This window comes from Callorhinchus milii, unplaced genomic scaffold (genome assembly GCF_018977255.1).
Source record: "Callorhinchus milii isolate IMCB2004 unplaced genomic scaffold, IMCB_Cmil_1.0 Scaffold4, whole genome shotgun sequence".
NCBI lineage: Eukaryota > Metazoa > Chordata > Chondrichthyes > Chimaeriformes > Callorhinchidae > Callorhinchus > Callorhinchus milii.
The window spans coordinates 41,826,292-41,851,740 of record NW_024704745.1 but is presented as its reverse complement, the minus strand read 5'-3'; the positions used below and the strand labels follow the sequence as shown (position 1 = coordinate 41,851,740).

The following is a 25,449-nucleotide window of genomic DNA, read 5'->3' as shown; positions in this document are numbered from 1 at the left end:
TGTATATTTGAGGGCGCACGCGGCAGCCAATTGCGCACAGCAATGTCCCACAAACAGTCGTAGATTGAAAATGACCAATTTATTATTGTTTTTGGTTTTGGAGGGATTATTATTAGGCGTGTGGAGTAAGGAAACTTGCCCAAGGTTTCGCCCTGCCTGGAATTGAACTCAGGTCTCTCGCTTGCAAAGCGAGTGCTCTAACCACTGAGTTACAGGACTCCATTGACGGAGTTGACGGAGAGGAAGAGACAGACATAGACAGACAGACAGAGACACTGACAGACGAAGAGAAAACAGAAAGAGGACTGACAGAGAGAGTGACAGACAGAAAGACAAAGCCATTTTTTGCTCACTTCTCATCATTTTCTCAGGTTGGCTGGATGATGAACAGACAAGTCAAGCAAAGGAGGGGAGGAAAACTGTTGAGATTCTAATTTCTCAGGCAGCGTGGTGAAGGGCAGGAGAAATAAAAGAGGTAAAAGCAAGAAGGTGCACAGGAATGATGGAGAAGTAAGATAGAGAGAAAGGGCAATGTATAGCCTTAAAAAAAAGAAAAAAATGCAAACATAGAAGACAGAAAGATGAAATGAAGCAATGAAAATTAAGGATTTATAAAGAGCAATACCGCAGGCTCTGCTGCCTAAGCATAACTAACTTAATAGCCTTGGCTTACTACTAACATGGGTATTATTCTATAAAGTACTCCAAAAGCTCCTGGGATTCCGTCTACTGTTAATTAGGATGCTGTTGTATAGAAGGAAAGCATTGTCCCTTCAGGACTATTTCTGTTGCTGCACATTCCCCTGCAATAATTACAATTCTCTGCTGTTTCATTAATTCAAACGTGTCAAAATTAATTAAGTTATAGCTCAAGGATAATTGTTTCAGATTCACAAGCAATAATTACGATTCCCTGTCAGTGCACTAGGCAGAACAATTGATCAACTAATGAATGAAGGTAAAGCAAGTACGATCAAAGTAAATTGGGTGATATTGTGTGGCCAGTTTAACTGTGACTTGGATTGCATGCCACACTGTACGACTACAAGAATTCACAAGAGTGGACTGGATGAAGTAGGTTATTGGCTCCCTTATTTGTTTATTTCAGAACACACACTCTACATTCTTCCCATACAGCATCAAAATGTTTCTTAAATGAGTTCATTGTCCCAACCTTCTTGGTAACCCATTTCATCCAGCAATTATCCACTGTGTAAACATACCTCCTGGTAACTTTCCTAATATTGCCCTTCGCAACCATAAATCTGTGGCATCATCCTTCTTGACATGCTGTAACTGAATGTATTGTCCTGGAATGGTTGAGAATGGGATTTCCCATTTAGCATCATACCCACATGAAATAAAAACAATGATGAGAGCTGCAGATCAGCTAATTGTGATTTCTGAAAGCCAGCACAGTCCAAATAAGGCCAAGGAGAGCAGTATTTTGTATTTAATAAATGTTATTATTAATAATACATTCAGTACAGCACCTTTCAAGTCAAAGCCCTTCACAGGATATACTGTTAAGTATAGTGACTGTGTGTTTTGTGGATATTAGGTATGATTGCACTACAAATTAGACCCCAGTATCTGTATGGTTTTGAAAACAGTGGGATCCACCTAAGATTTATTACAATTGGTAAATTTCAAAATGACAGGTAAAGCAATTAAATGTGCATTGCCTAGCTTTAGCTGTCAGTGTTAATGATGGTAATAGGGCAGCTTTGTTTTTGGTCATGGGGGGAGGGGCAGAGAGGAGAAACAGTAACTAAAACTTGCACCATGATCCGCTCTGCCTTCCTCCACCTCCGCAACATCACCCGGCTCCGCCACTGCCTCACCCCTCAGGCCACCGAAGCCCCCATCCATATGTTCATCACATCAAGGCTCAACTATGCCAACTCCCTGCTTGTCGGCCTTCCCAACTCTTCCTTTCACAAGCTGTAGTTCATCCAGAACTCTGCAGCTCATGTTCTCTCCAGCACCAGGTTCCATGACCACCCTATCACCCCCACCTGGCTGCAGTGACTCCCCATCCCTCAGAGGATAGAGTTAAAAATCCTTGCCTTCAAGGCCCTCCATGGCCTTGCTCCTTCCTACCTCTGTGACCTGCTAACCCCATATCAACCTGTCTGTTCCCTCCGTTCAGCAGGCTCCGGCTTGCTCCACATCCCCCAGGTGGCCCGCCTCACTATCGTTGGTCAGGTCTTCAACCTCTCTGCCCCCATCCTATGGAACTCCATCCCACATTCCCTTCGCTTCACTCCTTTCCTTCCTTGTCTCCTTCAAGGCATGACTCAAGACCCTCCTCTTCGACCGAGTCTTAGGTCACCCTCTTACCCTCCCTGCCCTCTACCCTCCCTGATCCCTGACTGTCCATCACCTTGGGATGTCCTCCAGACATGAAAGAAGCTATACTAATATAATTTTGTATTGTATTGTAACGTGCATTTATCAATTCATTGCTCAATTATCACTGAAACTAGCTCAGTCATCCTTCATCCAAAGATTATTAATGTCACTTGCTCAACCAATGCTTGTGCTGATTAGCTGAGCTTTCCTCTAGCCCCAGAGAAAGCAAATAGGTTTGGAATGACAAATCATTTTACTAATAAAGGAAATTTCAAATCATGAGCTATAAATTGGGTATTAGAGACAGAAATCCTAAAATGCTTCAGGGGTAAGATCACAAATGCTGTGGTTGACCTTTAATTGAAAATGAGTAAACATTATAAGCAGGCAAACCTTGTTCACATGGAGAAAGCATGGACACACTTGGCAATAGTAACAGAGAAATTCAATGTATACCTGTGGCAACTCCGAATATAAATAAATCCATTTTATAAGTTACAAAGAAAATAAATGTTCAAACAGATAAATGTGTCACAAATTGTGTCACAATTTTAAAAATTAGCTATTCAAAATTGCAACGCAACTAGCTTATGGAGCCTATAACTATAGTCAGAAATAAAGTCTCTATGGTAACATCTGAAATAAATGAACCCAAGTTGCATAAAATAGCAGCTACTTAGCCTGAAAGATTCAGGCTAGGACAGCTTAAGGGCAATGTATAGAAGGCAGTCTATCAAATAGGTGCACTGTGCTACTTGTACTGCTGCAATTTGTCATCTATGGACCCTTACCTTACAAGAACTAACGATTTCTCTAAGACAACCTTTAGATCTTAACATACTGATGCAGCGGAATCTTGTAAATCTAACATGCTGAGGGACATTTGGATTGATGGCAATATTTGAAATTGATCAGGTGTTTAAAAGAAAGGTGCTCTTAAAGACCCAAATCATCCTCTTGACTGACCTAATAGATCAGTGTATGATTTTGGCCCTTTATCCCACCTGAAAGGTTACCATCATCTTTCTCTCTCAGCCTGAAGGCCAAATTTCACGAGTTCTAGTCCTCCTTCCAAATAGGCCACAGTTTTCTCAGTTTATTACTCAGATAAAGCCATATTCATTACACTCCATTTTATAGAGAGGATATAAATCATATCTGATTGGCTGGTCAATTCGGATTACAGGTCCACAGTACACCATTTCACTATTTAATACACAAACACGAGTGCTGATGTGGGCCCAGAATTAACAATCTGCTGAGTTATTGATCTCATTTGTGTGAGAGAATGTAGAGTGCCAGTCATACGTTTCATAAAGGGGGGGTTGAATTATCAGATAAAGCCAGGTATGTACTTTCCACAGTACTCAAAAGGGACTATTTACATATCTTGTCACTCTCTAGGCTACAGCTGGGTTTGATCGGAGGAAGGAAAAAGAGAGACTAGAAAGAAAACATGGAGCATAAACATCATCATGGACTAGTTGGGCCAAATTGTTCAGTTTCAGTGCTGTACAGCTTATGTAATTCTGTGTAAAAAATAATGTCCAACCTTATAAAAAGCATTGACTATTTTCAAAATCTTAATAGGCTAAAGATTGTAAAAATAAAATCTTCATAGGTGCTGAATATTAGAGATTTTTTTTGTTATAATTTGTTTCTGATCTACTTAAAACACAGGACACAACTTCTCTTTCATAAGCAAGGAAATTGGCAAACTGGAGCAAATGTCTTTGTTCACAAAAAGGATCATCTGTCCGGTTTGAGAATACACATTCAGTAATTCACTTTTACACTTGAGGAAATGCTGCCAAGGTTACAGCACATAGTCAATAAAGGTATAAAGCCCTTTCAGAACTGAAGATTCATTGTCCGTGCAAACGTCAATGGAAACACAAGCTGTTAGAAAATCAAATTTCTTCAGGAACAAAGGAAAGACGGAATGAATTGGTAGCTTGTCGTACATTCCTGTTTCCACCTCATCAGCATTTTTTGCTTTAAAACAAAGGTAATTTCTGAGCAATTCAATAAGCCAAGTTGTGTCAATGATAAGAAAACTAATCCTGTAGATTTATTTTGGTGTCAATAATTCAATTGAATTTTATAGACCAACAGTGATAAACAGCCTGCAATAAAATGACCTCTGCTGTACTGAAAGAGATCATTTGCAGGTGGACAGAAGAGTGCTCAGGTGCTAAGCATTACATTTGCTAATGGTGTGATTTGCAACCAGAATACATCCATTGCAGCCAGTGACACTGTCAACACTTCAATACCATGTAACAGTTGGGTCAAGTCCAATACAAGGTTTCCTCCCTGCACCCCATTGACAATGTGTCTGAATTCCCAGACTGAAAGACTATGTCATACTGCATCCAATATGACCTTCATTGAGTGATCCAGGTCACATTGGATGCAGTAATGGGGTCTTGGGACATCCTCCTGATGTGAAGTGCACTGTACAATTGTAATTTGTTGTTGATCATCAAATTTTCCCACATAATACGCGGTAAATATTCGTGATCCACTGAAATGCACACGTTAACTAAAAATGCTCAAATCTCTCACCAATAAGTGTCCGTTTTTGCCAGGGAAACTAGGATGAATATAAGAATAATGATGATAATAATAATCATTGCATTTGATATAGTACCTTATCACATCTTATCAAGTCTCAAAGCACCTCACAGAATATATTGTAAAGTGAATCGACTGTATATTTTGTGGGTGAAACGCAGCCACCAATTACGCACAGCAGTGTCCCACAAACAATCGTAGATTGAGTGACCAAATTATTTTTTTTGAAGGGATTATTACCCCTGGAAGAAAAGGTTCCGCCAATCAACTAACAACCAGGTTTCTACTTACTCCTAGGTAAACGGGTGTGTGGAATAAGGAGATTTGCCTTACGTTTTGCCCTTCCCAGAAATCGAATCCAGGTTCTCTCGCTTGTAAGGCGAGTGCTTTAACCACTACGTTACAGAACTCCACAAATATGGCACATGAAGATGACATATACAAAGGCACCCCTACCAAGTCTGTCTCATCTAAAAAGCGTTAAATGTTGTTTCAGGACTCCATTATCTTCCATACCAAGGGGAGGTGATGATGTGATCTGAGGAACTTGGTCCACCCATAGATTTTTGGAATATAAAACTTTGGAAAGCCTAAATGGTTGAATTCACTATAAATTTAGCATAAGTGAATCACAAGTTTTGTTTTTAAGCCAAAAAACATTTATCAGCAAGATCAAAGTCATACATACAAAAATGTTGACAGACTCAATACCCTCTGTTTGGATTGAACCATTTAGACACATGATTTGAAGTCTTCCAGCCCATGACTGTTAGAAAGGTTGCCTCACATTTGCAGTCTCCAGTTGCCATGGATATTTAACAAGTCCATTTTGTTTATGGTCAAGAGATTGTGTTTTCAATAAGAGAAGTCCTTGTGACAATGCCTTGTAGCAATTTCATTGCAGGAATGTCCAAGGGCAATGCTTTCACAGTCAAGAGGTTTTGCATTTAATATGAACTCAGAAGACCATCGTTCACAAAATTATAAAAAAAACGTATAATCTCCAGCAATGAAACAGGCCAGTTGGCCCAACTTCTCCATGCCTGGTCTTTATACTCCACAGCTTCCGGCTATCCTAATCCCCCTCATATCCCTCTATTCCCTTCACTATCATGTGTGACAGGAAATGTACATTCCTCTTTCAGCACTGGCAGCATACCATCAAATTTATAACCAACAAGCATTTTATCACAGCAAAACAATTCTACTTCTGTAGTGATAAATCTATTACTAAACGTTCTACCTAAAATCTTACCTTTCCTTTTGAAGTTGAATATTCTAAATAATAAACATTAAATCCAATATACACTGACCTTAATGATAAATCTGTGAAATGACTTTAAAAAAAATCACAAAGCGTTGTACATTCTAATTAGCATTTTCAGGCTTTAAAACGCAGAAAAAAGAATTTGGCCCTGATCAGTGTTATTTCCTACTGAGTAGAAAAGCCCATTTACTTAATTATAGTTCCCACTGCTGGCGAACAGGAGACAGCACAGTTAAATCAAGATGGAACGTTTACAATGAACTTTTTAAAAAGCAAACTTATCCCAACTGTGTAGTAAATGAATAGCTGTAGTCCTTTCCTAATAAATGTAAAAGTGCAGCTGTTCCCAGGGTTTTGTATCTATGGTGTATGATGTTGGCAATTGGCTTGTCAGCTCATCATGAAAATGTGGGAAACAGTGGCAGCTGGCAATTTACATGAGACACCCAGAGGAATTAATGACCTGTGAGGAGTGGTATTGAGCAGGAAGTAACATTCCCATAAAGCCAGACTAGTTGGGACTATTGGCACATTGATCTCATTGGCATTTCAAACATTAGCCTTGAAATTTTTTGAACATTAATAATAATAAACCTTGCAGTTGATATAGCGCCTTATCACGTCTTCTAGATGTCTCAAAGCGCTTCACAGAGTGAATTGACTGTATATTTTGAAGGCAAAACTCAGCAACCAATTGAGCACAGAAGTATCCCACAAACAATCGTGGACTGAGTGACCACTTTTTTTTAAGGGATTATTATTCCTGGAAAAAGCGATACGCCAATCGACGAACAACCAGGTTCCTACTTTCTGCTAGGTAAACAGGCGAGTGGAGTAAGGAAATTAGTTCAACGTTTCGCACTACCCAAGAATCAAACCCAGTACCTGGAAACGTTGGACTAGTTTCCTTACTCCACATGTGTCTGTTAATATTAATATCTGATGGAATATTAATGGTTAATTGAACATCACCTGTACAAATTGAATGAATGGGATCAATTTGAAGAGTGTTTAATAGTTTAATATCAAAATATTAATAGATGATCACCCTTTTGTGCGCATTGATTACCTAGAAAAGTAAGCAATCCCCACAAAATAGTCCATCAATGGTGGTGATGGAGAAGGGGTCTTCTCATTAATTCATATTGCACTCCATGTGTAGTGAGATAACTCGAGGACCCTTCTCTAAATAGAATTGTGCTATTCACTTTACAGTATATTCTGTGAAGCGCTTTGAGTCTAGAAGACGTGAAAAGCTCTATATCGAATGTAAGGATTCTTATTATTATTATAGAGGGATCATTATGTGCCTCAATTTAGGAAGCATTTTAGAGCAACCGGAATTTGACAAATTGTTGAATTCAGTCTTATCTTCGAAGTTGGTTTTCTGTAGTTTGTAACAGAACTTATAACAAAATGGTCTCTAGATTAAGCTTGTGTGAGAATTTGCTAAATTCTGGTAAAGTGCTTCAGAAAAGAGTAAATCTTGACCCAGGTGGAATTTATCCCCAATACTGTTATGGTTGCATCAGCCAAAAACTAGCAATAAAGTTAGCAAGTCCATAGGCTCTGCCCTAAATTGAATAGCAGTCTGGAGCCCAGCAAATTTCTTGTAGGTGGATAAAACTCCAATCTTTCTGCTAGCATCAATGCTAACTTTTCTTGCAGTGCAATGTACCCAAATCATGAAGAAGACAAATACCAACAGCAACATTATTGACATGTTAGACAAAGGGTTCATCAGATTTTACTCTCGAGCAATCTTCTTGCAAAGATAATTATCACGTTAAAAGTGCCACTTCATTCCTTTAAAAGTGTCATTTCATTATTCCTCCTAAATATAGACAGTGGAACATTTGAGAGAGATCCATTTATTCCCGATAAAGGGCTATATCCATCTTCCAGACATAAAATGTACAATAATTCCATTCTCTTCCTTGGTTCTTGTTCTAAACTTTTTTTTTAAATGTGACCATCTGTCATTCACAGAGTTTTCAGGTCTATATTTGGAGATAATTTTATAGTTCATGGTTTTCTATTCTATTAGCTAGCAAGTACGTTGTTTCAAGGCAGTGATAGATCAATTTATATTAGATTTTATATTAACTCCAGTAGTGTGCTTTATTATTGTAAAATTTAATATGATTTTTTGAATGTGAGTTCTGCCTGAATAACAAACATTACAGAATGCATCCGAACAATAAAATACCAGAAAGCAAGAATTATTTAAAAATAATGTTTCATATATAAATTAATATTTTGAGACAGTCTCTAAACAAATTGATCCTCACCTGAATGTTTGGAAAATATATTTGGGGAAATATTCCAGGGAACGTGACTTGAACTACAATTGACAATGAGCGTTTATAATAGGAAATCTTATTTGTGACCAACTTTACCAAAAGCATTGTGTGTAACCCTCACTGGGATTTTTCCCAGCCATGAACTAATGTAATGGGAGAGCTAACTTTCTACCATTGAATGTCAGCAAGACCCGGGTCTCCTGATTGGCTCCTGTCAGCGCATCCACACATCAGGCATTGACAGCATCACAATCCAAGGATTCACACCGAGTCACCGAGTCAGTCCAGAACCTTGGCTTCTTGTTTGATCATCAACAATCCTTTCTCCCCCATATCCGTGCCATAACCCGCTCTGCCTCTCCCCACCTCTGCAACATCACCCGGTTCTGCCACTGCCTCTCTCCTCAGGCTGTCGAAACCCTCATTCACCTGTTCATCACATCTAGGCTCACAAATCCATGCTGTCGGCCTTCACAACTCTTCCTTTAACAAACTGCAGATCATCCAGAACTCTGCAGCTCGTGTCCTCTCCTGCACCAGGCTCTGTGAGCATGTCACCCAATCCTCGTCCAGCTCCACTGGCTCCCCATTCCCCAGAGGAGAGAGTTCAAAATCCTCGTCCTTGCCTTCAAGGCCCTCCATGATCTTGCCCCTTCCTACCTCAGTGACCTGCTTACCCCTTATCAACCTGTCCGCTCTCTTCGCTCAGCAGGCTCGGGCCTGCTCCACATCCGCCACCCAGCCCTCTCCACTATCGGTGGACGTGCCTTCAGCCTCTCCGCCCCCACCCTTTGGTACTCCATCCCACGTTCCCTTCACCTTACTCCCTTGCTTCTTTTAAGGCACGTCTCAAGACCATCCTCTTCGACAGTGCCTTCGATCACCCTTCTACCCTCCCTGCCCTCCACCCTCCCTTACCCCAATCCCTTCCCCCCCCCCTTGGGTCCAAATCGCTGACTGTCCAGCGCCTTGGGACCTCCTCTCAATATGAAAGGCGTAAACAAATGTAATTTTATATTGTATAGTTTAGCATTTTGGGGTTACTGGAGATCATTGATTGTGCTATTTTTATTTGTAAACTTAGTTCCCAAGTTATGAGTTTCTTTGGAATGTGACGCAATCCATTCTATTTAATACAATAATAATCCTTGCATTTGATATAGTGCTTTAAAATGCTTCACAGAAGTTACTGTGAATTTCAATGATTGTATTTGTAGGCAATACAATTTGCACACATCAAGGTCCCGCAAATAACCATTAGCAAATGATCATTTATTTTTATCTGGGTGAATTGTTTGTCAGGAAACCAGGAGTAACTCCCTTCTCTTTTCCAAAAGTTCCATGGGGTCTTTAACGTTTAGCTGGGGATCTGCACTGGAGTGTCAGCCTTCTTGTCCACTGAGGATAACAGCTAAATTGTGTTCTGCCAGATTACTGAGTGCAATGTCATGTGGTGATGATTCCACAGGTTCTATGTTTTAACTCTTCTTCAGCTGCTGCACTTCAACCATAGTCAGGCTCAAGTGACATTATAATGGTTTTCCAATATGCATTAGTTCTCTGTGTGGTGAGCAGGTTGTTTCTGATTTATAGCTTTACAATTGGCTTTCACTGCAGCTGAAGATTAGGTAAGGAAAGTTCAAGAAACAATTCAACTTCGATCACACAATCAGCACACCCAGAGGCTGATCCTCAGAATATGTGGATCATTTGTTTCCGTGCCCCTGTATGAACTTTAAACTGAAGGAATACAGATTAAGGACAGAACAACAAATGGATGGAATCGAAGAAGGCACATCAGTAAAAAGACATGTCACCATCACGGGCCACACCGTGAAAACAGGCCCGGGTTTGTTATGGGCAAGTTTAGGATATAGGGATTGGATCTATCTTGTAGTGAGAATGAAGGAATGGTGGCGATGCCTAAGTACTTGGTATACTGAAAATGGGACTGCAGGGAGCAGCACAGGAGAGTGTGAAAGAGCAACTACGCGAGCTAAATGTTTGTGGGACACTGCTGTAACACAATTGGCTGCTGGGTTTTGCCTACAAAACACACAGTCACTACACTTTACAGTATATTCTGTGAAGCGCTTTTAGACATCTCGACAACGTGATAATGTGCTATATTTAATGCAAGGATTATTATTATGGGAAACTGTATTTAATGGTTAATAAGGATTAAAGTAGAAAAGCCACCAGTTATACCACCAGAATATTGAAGGAGGCTGGGAGAAGATGCATTGGAATGCACTACCTGAAAGGGTGATGGAAACAGATTCAATAATAACTTTCAAAAGGGAATTTGATGGATACTTGAAAAGGAAACATTTGCAGTGCTATGGGGAAAGAGGATTTTAAGATAGAAGATGGACTGGTCACAACCTTCCAAAATTATGTCAAAGGATTGAACGATGTTAAGTGTTACACTCCAGTCCAAAAATAGGGAAAAGGGATAATACGGGGAATGATAGGCCAGTCAAGATCTGGACATATAAAGCATAATCTTGAGATTCAGATGTGCTATGCATTGTTTGAACTGGATAGATATCATGGCTAGTGGGCAGAAGTAGTACACATGAAATTAACCCGGAAAGGAAACTGTGAAGATGATCGTTTCGCACAAGGTTTGAAATTCAGAGAAAGGAGAGAATATTTATCTTTATTCCCTTTATCAGTTACCACTGAACACTGGAAACTTTATGCATATTTTATGAAGCCTTACACAGGATTGCAGTTAAAAATGTATCTGACCATGGTTAAAGAAAATGCATATAAATATTTAATTTTTTGTTAAATATACATTTCTGTAGGAGAATGTACTTCTGTTACAGAAAATGGTGTATATTCACTCTAAGAATTAGTGCCCACAGATAAAATAAAATAGTAAATTATACTACTTCCTAAAGTATTTTTAAAAGACACACACTCCATCTATTTATTATTCACCGATAACCATTGAACAATAACTACTGTACCTTTTATTTAATACTTCTGTTTCAAGTTTCTCATAAACGTATGATGGTCTGCAGACCTATCTTCAATCTGTTTTAAGTACTCTGATATGTTAGTCTTCTACTTCTATTTTTGTGCAAAAGCTTTTGATCTCATCCGGAGGTATTTTTGATAACTAAATGGGCAGGTTAGGGATGTTTTGAAATATATTGACTATCACCTTGGGATACATTGGTGTATTTCAAACAGCAACCGAATGTTCCAAAAGGTTTGATAGTTAAATAGTTAAAAGGAACTTTGCTGGACAGGCTGAGGTTAGTATCGGATTACATTTCATATTTTCCTGGGAAGATGTTCATTCCTCTGAGATAATGAGCAATCAAGTCCTTGAGTTTAGTTGTAAGAACAATGAACACAGAAAGAAAAGGCTGCAGCCTCGGACACCTGCCTATCTCAAGGCTGAGAAACAAACAGCTGTGGAAGGCTGCCCAGAAGTTGTCCATATCTCTCTTGGTGCAAAGCAGCCTGTGAAGGGTGGGGGCTATATCTGTGACAAGGGGAGGTGGAGTTAGAAACACATAAAAGATGTAACTTTGGAATAGTTGGAGTTGTGTAGAGGATCAGCGCACTTCCCAGTGGAATCGATATCGATTCTACTGTACCTATGGTTACGTACAGGGGTGAGGAAATTTACCTCCAGTAAGAAAATGACCAATAAAAGTGAAAGAGGAGTAGTGGTCGGTAGCACGAGTGAGGTGTTGGGTTAAGAGCTGATTGTTTCTGTTGAGTTACAGAAGCCACTCTCTGTGATTGTGTGTGATAGTTCTGTATTCTCTCGAGTGTATGTCAAGGTGTGATCCCAGGTCTATTTTTTCGTTTGGAGTTCAAGACAGTGCCTGGATACATGTTGTCGTCCCTGTGTCGTCAGTACTACTGTTGTTGTGTATGACTGGTTGGGTCCGAGGGTTTACCGGACGCCAGTCCCTGTTTAGTGTTGGAATTACGAGAATCAGTTGTCCCTGAGGGATTTCCAAAGGCTGATCTCTGCTGTGTATTTTAAGGGGTGTTGTTCATCTGGATTACTGAGCAACCCCTTAGTGCATGTTGTGGAGAGGTTATTGTTATTGTGTTGTTATATGTAGTATAATTTGATTACAGATTGTTAAAACATGTTTCGTTTTATGTAATAAATACTATACCCTTACCACCACCTGTCGAATTATTAACAAATTGAACTTTACCGTTTGTCATATATATATTTGATATTAGTGGAATAAACACTTCACTCTTACTACCCTCTGTCCAATTATTAATAGATGTACTACATTAACATGCATCACACTGGTTAAATTGCAGCAGCTTAGCAGTTCTGTTTCTAATGTTCAGTAGGCACACAAACAATAACTCTGTAAACTAGGGCTTAAAAGTAAACTCACAGTACCAACCATTGGGCAGACAGCATGTTTCGTAACCAAAAAAACTAAAAGTAACTGAAAACTGTTCTTTGTAAGCAGGAACCCAATACAGATTTGATACTAGCAGTATTGCATGTCCAATTTCTCCTTCTTGATTCTAACACTTTTGTTGAAGCATTTCTTATCTGCTTACCTTCAGGATCCAGCAGCTTATCAATACCCAGGTGTTCTTTGGCTACAGTGAAGGCATGATCCAGTCGTTCGGTTACAGACTGTTGCTGAGCCACATTCTTCCAGTCAAAGAGGTCAGGCCTGCAAGAGAGAGGAGGCAAATTATAAAGTCAGTTGTAGCTCTCTCTGGATTCAAATCAATTCCACTTTAAATCACTAATTAATAATGCAAGTCAAAGGGGCTATTGCCTCAGGGAATACATGTAGTAGCTTTCTGAGAGTTCCGAGTCACTCATTCTAAAAGACCACAATAAACCTGTGCCACCATGTCAGAGGTGGAGTGGTGGTTTTGGTCAATAGTTAGAGCCAATGTCATACGAGGAAGAGTTTTTTATTTTGCGTTGGTTAAAAACGTAAATTTCCTATTCCTCTTTGTAACTAACCTGCATTAGACACCGTGAGCAGCACATTTGCGAGCTTTACTCACTAACCAGCTGTAGAAAGTGAGCAGAAACAAACTAAAATGGTAACCATGACGTCAATCAATAACAAAACACGGTACATCTCATGGCATATGTTTGAATAGTACCAGCATGGTTTGCAGAATTGATAATTTATGTACATATCTTCTTCAACTATCTTCAACTATCAATAGTGTCTTGCATTATGTGGAACTGCCTGGGTCATTTGGGAAACAGACTGGCTCATTTGGTAGAATTCTGCCTCTGGGTCAGAAGATTGTGGGTTAAAGCCCCATGTTGGAACTTTGAACAAAGGCTGTGCAGTGCTGAGGGTGTGCATCATTGTCAGAGGTGCTGGCCTTCAGAGGAGATGTAAAACTGAGGTCACAGCTGTCTACTCAACTGGTTGTTAATGATCCCATTGCATTATAAGACAGGAAAGGGAGTTTCTCTAGTGTCCTTAGCAACAATCTCCAAAATAAAGAGGTGATTGTAACCAGAATCTACGAAGACAACATCAGACCAACATTAATATCAGATCAACATTAATATAAACCATACCATGAGAGGATGCTAACTTTTATTCCTGCCAACTAAAATAAACCGTTGATGTGTTTGTTGTAATAATGTTTCAGTACAGGAGGAGCCACTCAGCCATTCACCTTTTTCAATGTCAAATTATGTCAATAACAAATATTCTGACAATATTTATCTGGAGGGGAAGGTAAGCAGTGTACCCGTGGGATGAACTGGCTTCAAGCAGGTCCTCCTCACAAAGCTAAACAATTAAATAGCAATCCTTGATATGACGCTCATCATTTCAAAATGTCTCAAAATCCATCAGAAGCTTTGGCTGTAAAGTATAGTGACTGTGTATTTTAGGTGAATGAAATAGCCAATTTGAGCAAAGCAATGTCCCACAAACGGCCACAAAGTACATTAATGTTTTTATCTGACAGATTGCTGTCCGGGACACCAGGAAAAATACTCTTTGAATAGTAACACAGGGGCTCTAACAACCTCCTGAACAGGCAGACAAGACCTCAGTTTGTCTCATTATTACACTAATATACAAGATTTATGTTACCAAGTGAAATAAAGAAGTGAGTCAGCATCAAGCACCTTGTTTAATCCAGAATATTAGCTATTCATAACCTTGCAATTTAAAGTCGTCGGAGTGTGATTAATCTCCTTGCTTTCTGGGATCTGTAGCCAATTCTAAAAATTTTCTATGAGCTATTCCAGGAGAGGATTGCAGTATTTGCTAATGAGACAATTTCTGATCAGTCTACAATGGAGGATATTATACCAGTGCCGGGCTCTGAATTAGGCACGAAGGATGAGTCACCTACAAAACAGAGACGCTGCATACCTAGAATTACCAAAAAAAGCACACGGTTCAAAGAAAAGTAGATAACAAATATCAAAAGTGGACAGTGAGGAAGAAATTGGAAATTCAGCCTTTCACAATTATTAAGAGACTGTATAATCTTAGAACATGGTTAAATTCAGGCTATGATTGGAAGGCAGTTTTCTGCAGCTCTTTTTAAAGAACTGACTTCCAAATTAAAAATAAATTCAAGATCTGTTCAAATTCCAGCACCACCTTAGTTTGTAGACAAAGTTGCAATTTCATGAGCAATTTCAGAACTCCCAAAAGATCCGTACTAACTGTATATATAATTCAGTAAGGCACATTTCAAGACCCTCCTTTTTGACCACGCTTTTAGCCATATTCCTGCCCTCCCTGATCCCAACCCCCATGTTCAGGTCTAAATCCCTGACTGTCCAGGGCGTTGGGACGTCCTCCCAAAGTCAAAGGTTCTTTACAAATGTAATTTTGTATTGTATTGTAATTAACGTGAAGAGTGAGATTGAATGGTCTTTGCATTTGATATAAGCCTATAAGATTTAAACATTTCAAAATGCTTCACGGGTAATTGCTGTCAAGTATAGGGTCAGATTGCTGGCACTGCAATTGAATACAGAACTTTCTGCCACATGGAGCTGCAGAAACAGAAAACTGCTTGAAATCAGTTTCCACTTTTGAACCATTAAATGTAGGCAAATAAAAAATTAGTTTTCTAGAACCACTGCAAACAGTACTTTAAGCACACTAATACCTTCCCATGTACAGGCTGGTATTACCTCAAATACATCCTCCTGCACAATGATGCTTGTACATCTTCCAGAATACAGCTAAACAGCAAGCTGGCTGAACTTTAAACCACTAATGTCCCCACTATCTGGAGATTACCCCCTTGCTTTTTACCCCTTTGAAAAAACTACCTCTTCTGTCACACCTTTGTTCAATCCCTCCATCCTTTCCCAACTCCACTTCTCATCTTGATCTACAACAACAAGAACGACTTGAATTTATATAGCGCCCTTCACGCGAGGTAGCGTTCCGGAGCGCTTGACACTGGCGGAACTTGACCCCCAAACCAGGGGAAGAGGGAGGGGCATGATCAAAAAGGAAGCTCTTTAGGTGGGATTTGAAAGTGGGGAGGGGGCATGGCAGAGGGATTGAGGGAGAGAGTTCCAGAATTTTGGGCTGTAGTGGCTAAAGACACAGCCACCGGTGATGGAGCGGAGGGGATGAGGGACAAATATGAGTCCGGTGCCAGCTGAGCGAGGGAGTGGGGAGTAAGCAAATCGGATAGGTAGGGAGGTGAGAGGCATGCAGGGATTTGAAAATGAGCGAGAGGATCTTGAAATCTATCTTACTTTCCACTCCATCCCTATAAAGCACTTTGAGATGATAAACTATATGCAAGATGCCACACGTATATGCAAGCAAATTGTTTTCGTTGCTGTGTTGTAATGTTGGCCATATTATGCTTATAAAGTCACTTAAAGCTAAGAATATGTGGAGCACTATGTGTGACCACGTAGAAGTGGCAGAACACAAGTTCAATCCCCCATGAATAAGTAATTGTATTACTGTATTGTGATCAATAGTTTAAAAATAACTTGTTTTGAACTTTGCTCAACCTTTTATTGGTTCAGGAAATGTAATCTTTGTTTTGTACTTGGCTTCAAAGAGAGATGGTCAAAACTGGCAGCTTGCTCCTCATCACCAAACGGATCGACTTCAAGGTCCTCACACGTGTTCAAATCCATTCACTCGACTGGCACTGGCCTTCTACTCATCCCTTGCATGCTCCGCCCCACTGTCGGAGGTCGCGCTTTCGCCACTACGCCCTAAAACTCTGGAACACTCTTGCTCAATACCTCTGTCTTGCCCCCTCTCTCCCCTATTTCAAGTCCCGCCTGAAAACTTTCCTCTTCAACCATGCTTATGGCCAAAAGCTCAATAATGCTTGCCAAGCACTTGCCCCTTTAAAAATGGCGTCATCACTCCTATCCTTAAACAAACATCCCTGGACACATCTCTGCTTTCAAATTACCACCCTATCTCCAACCTTCCTTTCCTTTCCAAGGTCCTGGAATGAGTCGTTGCTTCCCAGCTTCGCTCCTTCCTCTCCCGCCACTCCCTTCACAAACCTCTCCAATCGAGTTTGTGTACCGCCCACAACACAGAAACAGCTTTGGTCAAAATGACAAATGACATTTTATCCATCTGCAATCAGGGCTCTGCCTCCTCGTCCTCCTTGACCTCCCTGCTGCCTTTGAAATTGTTGACCACTCTTTCCTCCTCTACCACTTCTCCTCTCACCTCAACCCTCACGTTTCTGTCCTTGACTGGTTCAGATCATACTTCTCACACCACCTCCACTTCATCTCCACAAATGGTTTCTGCTCTAGTCGCCACACCGTCATGTGCAGCGTTCCTCAGGGCTCTGTCCTTGGTACCCTCATCTTCAATATCAATATGCTCCCTCTTGGTGACTACATCCGAAGACATGGGGTCAACTTCCACACATATGTGGATGACACCCAACTGTACCTCTCTGCCTCCACCGCTGACTCCAGGACCACTGTTGTCCTGACCGAATGTCTGTCAGACATCAATTCCTGGATGAGAGCTAATTTTCTACAGCTGAACCTCATTAAGACCGAGGCTCTCCTGATTGGCTCCCATTATGGCCTCCACACCGCAGGCGCTGACAGCATCACTATCCAAGAATGCATACTCCACCTCACCAAGCCATCTGAGATCATAGTTTTCGGTCCTTCTTGTCTGGTAGCAGTGGCAGAGTCATGGTGGGCTAGAAGGACTGTGATAGTGGGAATAAGATACAGCAATAGGATACAAGGGAGGATAGTGACTGAAAGCTAATAGAGGTGAATGACAGATGTGTGAAAACAAAGACAGAAAGAAAATATTGTACTCAAGTAGGGCTGAAATGAAGAATAGCAAAAAATTGGCATCTTGTTTGACCCTCAACTGTCCAGCGCCTTGGGACGTCCTCCCGACATGAAAGACACTATACAAATATAATTTTGTTGTTGCCCCAATTGCACTCAGCATTCACAGCTGAAACAAAAAACTCTTAATTAACAGACAGAAAGAAATTATATCAGTTTATTTCTTCAACGATCACAATGGTGACAATCATTCTGAAGTCAACACAATTGGGTAAAAGGAAGATCAATTTGATAATTTCCCAGCTCAATGTTTACATTCAATTCATGGACTATGTGCTAATTCCCTTAGCAATCCAGTTCTATTATTGACTACAAGCAGGAGATGGGATGGAATCAAATGAACAAAGGGAATTTCTCACGCTACCCGGTGTGTCCATCAATCCTGCATAGGCAAACTGAGCATGGAATTCCAGCAAACCAAATCTGAATCATTGAACAAGACAGAAAAACAACTACTGGATGCAGAACACGATCTGGAGGAATCTCAGATTACATCTTAGTTCTGCTTTGCTAACTTTCAGCAGCTCTGCGACAAATTTGTGTAAATGAAAAAGTATAGATACTGGCAGCAGCAGGGTGTCAATCTGGCTGAAGATAGGGAGACAAGCATTAACATGTCTTTCATTTTAAACTTATTCTGTGATCTCTAAGAAGACAGAGTATCAGCAGCAGCATCACTTTTTATCCCTTTTGCTGCTGATTTGCCACAGAGATGCAGATCAATCAGGGACTTGCAGCTCCAGAACAGTGCAGAGAGCAGCTACTGGTAGACTGTGAAACATTGTGAACAAAGTCAAGTCAGATCACTATTACTGCCACAATTTCAGCATTTTTTTTGCCACTGAACCGAGAAGAGCTTTCTAAAGACAGAGATCCTTGCACTAAAGATCTCCAACATACATCCAATGCGTTCCTTATGGCGCTCCAGTAACTCTATACAGTGTTAAGTGGCAGTAGTTTATCAATCAATTGTGCCTGCAATGTAAACAAACACCAGTGAGCTTTATTCTTTAAACTACCATTCAGTATGGATTTTTCAGTCCTCAGTGGCAAGATGACAGAAAAAAATATATGTTGTAGGTTCAAGGAACTTTCCATTACTTGACATAATTCTGTTCAACTTAGTTGCTTGATCATTTAAGCATTGACTACTATATTGATTTTTTGCTATTCTTCACTTCAGCCCTACTTGAGTACAGTATTTTCTTTCTGTCTTTGTTTTCACACATCTGCCAATCACCTCTATTTATTAGCTTTCAGTCACTATCCTCCCTTGTATCCTTTTGCTGTATCTTATTCCCACTATCACAGTCCTTCTAGCCCACCATGACTCTGCCACTGCTACCAGACAAGAAGGACCAAAAACTATGATCTCAGATGGACAAGATGGATCAAAAGGCCTCCTATGCTACATGTGTCTGTTTATACAGCAAAAGTTATTTTAAAAAATTGCCACTGGATAAATTATAAGTAGAAAATAAAATTCCAATTGAATTTCAACCAAAATTCAAACTGAGCAGAACTAAAAAGGTCAAAGTTTAGATCAGTTGAATCTAGAATGGGACCTGCTCTCTTTTAAACTTCAAACTGTGAAAGTGGTAAGACACACAGCAGCACTGTGTTTTGTACAATATTCTCCATGGTAGGGAATAATTAAAGCTACTTCAAGAATAAACAAATCTTCTTCCAAGCAGTTGGGGTAAGTCTGTGTTTTTTCGGAAGGGAAGGCATGTGGCAAGATGGAAGGTGTTGTAACTTCTGTGTTGACCATAGAGTTGGTAATCTAGCTGCTTACATAGCTGTGTTGAATTTTTGGATCTATGGATTCAAATGATAGCCAAATACATCTGAGGGAACAGGAATAAGACAAGGACAAACTAAATTCCAAATCGGAGACCTGGATTCCTGAATTCTTAGTCATCTCCCGCTTTGATAGTTGCATCAAAGTAATAAGCAGCAAATAGTCTAAATTGACACTTTAGATTCAGAAACTCTCTCTAACCTGGTTCTAAATCTAACAAAGGAGCAGCAGTGCAGGTCTTAAAGCAGATTTTTACTCGTGGAGCACAAGAATCAATAAGAAACAAACATTTTGGATTCCAATCTTCTCTGCTGCTTTAGGAAAAAGGTATTGTCCCTAGCTTTAATAGACTTTACAAAAGTACAATTGTGCACTTTATAAAAATTCATGAATTAGTTTACAGCAACATTTGGCACCATTTTTTCAAATTCAGGAACAAATCTTTATTGTGCCACCTGTATATACAAAATAAAAAGGCACCATACAGGCCAGTAGGTTGACTACCAACTGAGCCAGGCTCACAAAATACAGTCACTACACTTTACAGTAAATCCTGTGAAGTGTTTGAGGTGTTTTATAGCAAATGCAAAGGATATTACAACAACAAGATTACATTTGTATAGCGTCGTTCACGTCGGGAAGACCTCCCAAGGCACTGATACTATTTTTATTACATCTTATGCTACTTGACATTACATTTTATGTTCTCAGTTGAAGTACAAATAAATTTAATCACTATGCTAAATATATACTGTCTCTGAAAATCAACATCATGATGGCAAGGACTGTATGCAAGTGATGGCAAGGACTGTTTTGATGAGTAAAAATGATTTGGCAAAATGAAGCCAATATACTGTAATTATTTGTGACTCATCGACTTATTCGAGCTAATAAAATTACACATATTTGTTAAAAATCAGTAGTTTTCCTGCACAATTTGGGATGAAAATTGTAAATATCAAACATATGATTAATTTGGTGATAACATAGTTCTTTGCAACATAAAAATCTGTAGCACGTAACATACATGTTAGTTGGCTGGAAAATTGCGGATCACAGGGGGTGGAAGAACAGAAACACTCAGGAATGAGTATTTATTAATTTGGTCCAGGTCCCAGTGAGAAAATGGAATACAAGAGGTAAATCTTATGAAGAAGAAAAAAATGCTAAGAAGCCAGCAAGCCACAGTAGATGAATAAAAATGGACGGAGTCCTTTGATGATTGCAAGTGATGGATTAAGAGCAAGCTGATTCTGCAGTTGAAGAGGAAGTACTTCAAGGAGAAGGCATGATCCTGCAACTTTGCGAAGGCGAAGTTTTTGCTTTCAAAGATAGCAGTGTTAGGTTGCATTTTGAGGGAATGATTTTAAGCCAAAGGAGTTGCTAATGAATAACATTGCACAAATCACTCTTGTGGCATATTTAGATCATGTGTAATTTTGAGCACCTACTTTCAAAAACACATGAAAATGTTGGAGAGAATTCACAGAGATGCAAACAGCATTTTTCTAAGATTTGTAAATTATTAGAAGAAGCTCACGGAACTAACCTTGTTAACACTAGAAAAATAAAAATTGGAGGAGGAGGATCCGTGTCTTTATAATGGTGAGTGCCTTAATTGCTAAACAGTGATCTAAGCAGGTTATTAGGTTTAGACTGTAAGAGCAAAAATAGATTACCTGTGTTTGAAATGAATAAACCTGAAAAGGTGAAAAAGGTTAAAATGTGCATAAGGGCTATATGCACCGAGTTAATGCATAAGAGGCTGCATTGCAAATCAAGACATTTAAAATGGATAGTTTGCACACAGGCCAATACAATGGAAAGGGAGCAATTAACATCACCAGAGGTTAAAGAGATAATAAATAGGAGCTATTGACTGTCCTCATGGGAAAAGAAAAAAACAATCAAAAGGCCTTGGCATTTGTATATCCTTAATTAAAAAGTAACTGGCAATAAGGGCTATATTTATCAAAATGTCAAAGATCAGAAAAGTTAGAATTCCAACTTGAACTTCAAGGAAATAATTCTGACTGAGTAGATTAAAAGCCAATTATATAAAGGCAATATTACATTAAATAAACTATTAATAAAGCATTAAATTAAGACTGGCAAAGGGGTCTCTTTTATTCAAAGGTACCTCTGAAGTTTTATTTGACTAATCCTAAACTTGCTTAACCATTGTTAAATTTGCTTTGAACTAAATTAAGTCATTATTTAAAACTCCTTTTAATAGAGCATCAGCAGAATTTCACATTGGAAAAGGCCATTTTTCTGGGACTAAGCTGAAACACTTTAATGTTTCTCTATGAAAGGAATATTATACAATAGGTAGTGTATTACATCTTTTATTGCCATATCTTAACTTGCTGTCATTTATTATAGTGGGTCTGTATTCAGATTCTGGTAATTTATTATTGAGAATTCTAAATTACTGTCAACTTTTAAAATGAAATTTTCAAAGATATTAAAGATATAAAGCTCTTTTCGCTTCTCATTTTGCTTAGATTCAAAATGCTGTGATCCTGTTGAAGACCTCTGCACAAATCTCCAGGCAAATGTCCTTATTCTTTTTGGGGAGTTTCTGAGGGGAGGGGAAATTAATTCCTATTAATATATTTTGGTTCAAGTCCCAGCGTCAGGACTATGAACTCACATAGTTCATAGCCTGACTCTCCATTGTAGTGCTGGAGGAGCCGCGATAGTGTTGGAAGTGCCGTCCTTCGGGTGAGACATTAATCTGAAGACCCATGTGCCTGTTCAGATGGATGGTAAATATCCTTTGCCACTATTCCAAAGGAGAATAGGTTGTCTAAAGAATAAATCTTAAAAGGAGAGGTACCATTTGCCACCAATTCCAATCATCTAGTCAGAAGACTATTATTCACAATCAGGATTTCACGAGTTTTCTCTCGATTTCCAATTCATTTATCATAAGACCACCATATAGTTTATCAACAAGACTTTTAAAAACTGACCCATAACCTACTTTGTGTTATCCCCCCTCTACCGGAATGCGATTAAATTAAATTGGTTGGTAGTCATTTGAAATTAGTTGGAAAACTACAACAACAACAAAATTACATTTGTGTAGCGCCTTTCATCGCAAGGCGCTGGACAGATAGAATTTCGGATCTGAGCTAGACCAGGATCGGGGAGAGTGGAGGGCAGGGGGGAAGCAGAGAGATCAAAAGCACGGTCGAAGAGAAGGGACTTGAGATGGGTCTTGAAGGAGGCAAGGGAGGGGACGAGGCTGAGGGACTGTGGGAGGAGGAGGGAACTCCATGGGAACTCCATGGAATGGAGTTAAAGGGAGGTTGGAGATGGGGTGGTAGTTGAAGAGTACAGATGGGTCCAGGAAGGGTTTTTTAAAGATAGGAGTGATGACAGCCATTTTTAATGGGGTTAGAACAGTACCAGTGGACAGGGAGAGGTTTATGATATCTGTGAGTAGAGGGGCAAGAAGTGGAGCTTGAGGTAAGGAGAGGGGTAGGGATGGGGTCAAGGGACCAGGTGGTCGATTTTATGCGGGCGTTTCGCCCACAAATATACAGTCAATTCACTTTACAGCATATTCTGTGAAGCGCTTTGAGACGTCAAGAAGATGTGAAAAGCGCGATATAATAATAATAATAATAATAATCCTTGCATTTGATATAGCGCTTTTCACGTCGGGAGGACGTCCCAAAGCGCTTCACAGAATATACTGTAAAGTGAATTGACTGTATATTTGTGGGCGAACGCGGCAGCCAATTGCGCACAGCAATGTCCCACAAACAGTCGTGGATTGAAAATGACCAATTTATTATTGTTTTTGGTTTTGGAGGGATTATTATTAGGCTCTGTGTGGAGTAAGGAAACTTGCCCAAGGTTTCGCCCTCTGCCTGGAACTGAACTCAGGTCTCTCAGTTGCAAAGCGAGTGCTCTAACCACTGAGCTACAGGACTCCGTTATAGCCCATAAGCCACAGTCCGACATCAGCCCATTGTTGTATTTAACATAATTTATCATTAACAATAACATATTACACCGCATTTACAGCGCCTTATATTGTAGGTGGGTTCTAGGCCGGGGGGGCTGGGGGGGCCCAGGGGTGAGAGAGGAGTGGGAGAAAGTTCAAAGGAGTGGACGGTAGGATGGATAGGGGCTGGGGTGGGAGGGGGAGATGGGGAGGGAGTAGTAGATGGAAGAGCAGAGGCAGCTGAGCGGATCCCCTCAACTTTGGATTCAAGGAAATCTAGCATTGCCTCACAGTTGGCATTGGAGGTGAAGATGGGTGAAGCGTGAGAGGGTGGGCGGAAGAGCCGGTTAGTGATGGAGAAGAGGAGCCTGGGGTTGTCCTTCCAAGATTGTCCTGGAGTAGAATGACGATTTAGCAGAGGCGAGGGCGGAGCAATAAGATTTGATAAGGTCCAGCCAGATCTGCCGATGGACCGTTAAGTTTGATTTAAGCCAGGTCCATTCAGCGGCATGCAACTGTGCTTTAAGGGAGCGGAGGTGGCTGGTGTACAATGGTGACTTATGTGAACAGGAGACAGTTCGGGAAGAGAGGGGAGCAAGGGAATCAAGAGTGGAGGAGAGGGAGCTGTGGAGAAGAGTGCCCGAGGAGGGTAGGTCATTGCAGGAGGAAGCCCGGAGAGGAAGGAGTTCAGATGACTCCAAGGCAACCGAGAGGGAGGGGGGGAGACTTTCTTCCAGGAGCGGTAGGAGATGAAGTGGGGTTGGGTGGCAGTGGGGAGAGGGATTGAGGAGTTAAGGGAGTTAATGATGGTCCGAGATTGCTTTGACGATGATGGTGAGGTCCGAGATGGTGAGGCCCCAAGTGATCACCAGGTCGAGGGGATGACCGCGGACACGGGTGGCGGAATAGATGTGGAGGTTAAGGGAGGAAAGGAGGGAGGAGAAGTCAGCAGAGGGGATGAGGTGCAGGTTGAAGTCACCTAGGATGAGGACACGTTCGGAGCAGAGGAAGAGGGAAGATAGGTGGGTGGAGATGTTGGGGTTGAAGGTGGGGGGAGACTTGGGTGGGGGGGGGCGATAGATGAGGAGAATTTTGAGGGAAAGAACCACTCCACCACCACAGCAGTTAGGTCATGGAGTATGATGGAAGGTGTAGCCGGGTGGTGTGGCTTCTATCAGGGGGAAGGTGTCACCTGCAGTGACCCAGGTTTCGGTGAGGGCGAGAATGTCGATGTTTTCATCGACAATGAGGTCTTGGATGGTGATTGTTTTGTTAGAGAGGGAGCGGACATTTTATAGGCCAATGCGGAGGGGACAGTTGGTGGTGGAGAAATGTGGGGGGCGAGGGAGGGGAGGAGGAGGACTGACAGGGAGGGTGGGAATATGGATGAGGGAGGAGAGGTTGGGCCCTGGGGTCAGGGACCAATGAGCCTTGTGGTGAGAATAGGGGGTAGGGCAGTCAGAGTGGCTGCTGTTGGACAGCCAGTGGGGACTCCCACCGTGGGCCTGATGAGGGATTCGCAAGCTGGTCGAGCAGAGATAGGAGTCAGGGAGGGCAGTGGGAGAGGAGGACCTAGTAGGTGTAATGGAGAGTACAGGATAGGGGTGGGAGCATTATGGGGAAGTAGCTTGGGTCGGGCCAGCAGCCAAAATGCGCACGCCGAGACTAAAAGCGAACAGCGGGGGGTCAGCAAGGCATGGTTGGCCCATTGGTGAGGATCATCATGGGGAGAGGGGGACAATGTTATAGTCCCAGTGAATCCAGGCTCAGATGTGACGTCACGCGGCAGCCGGTCTCTGGTTGGATGTTGCCCAGGAGAATCAGCGTTAGCCGAGGCGGTGAATCCCACGT

General features: G+C 40.9%; 1 protein-coding gene across 1 annotated transcript in view; it reads right to left on the bottom strand.

Annotated features, from left to right (window-relative positions):
• The window catches only part of LOC103186406 (dystrophin-like), a 775,626-nt gene that overhangs the window by 595,885 nt on the left and 154,292 nt on the right, over positions 1–25,449 (bottom strand). Inside the window, 1 exon segment of the mRNA XM_042334068.1 lies at positions 13,066–13,184. Within this exon segment, the coding sequence (XP_042190002.1) occupies positions 13,066–13,184 (119 nt within the window).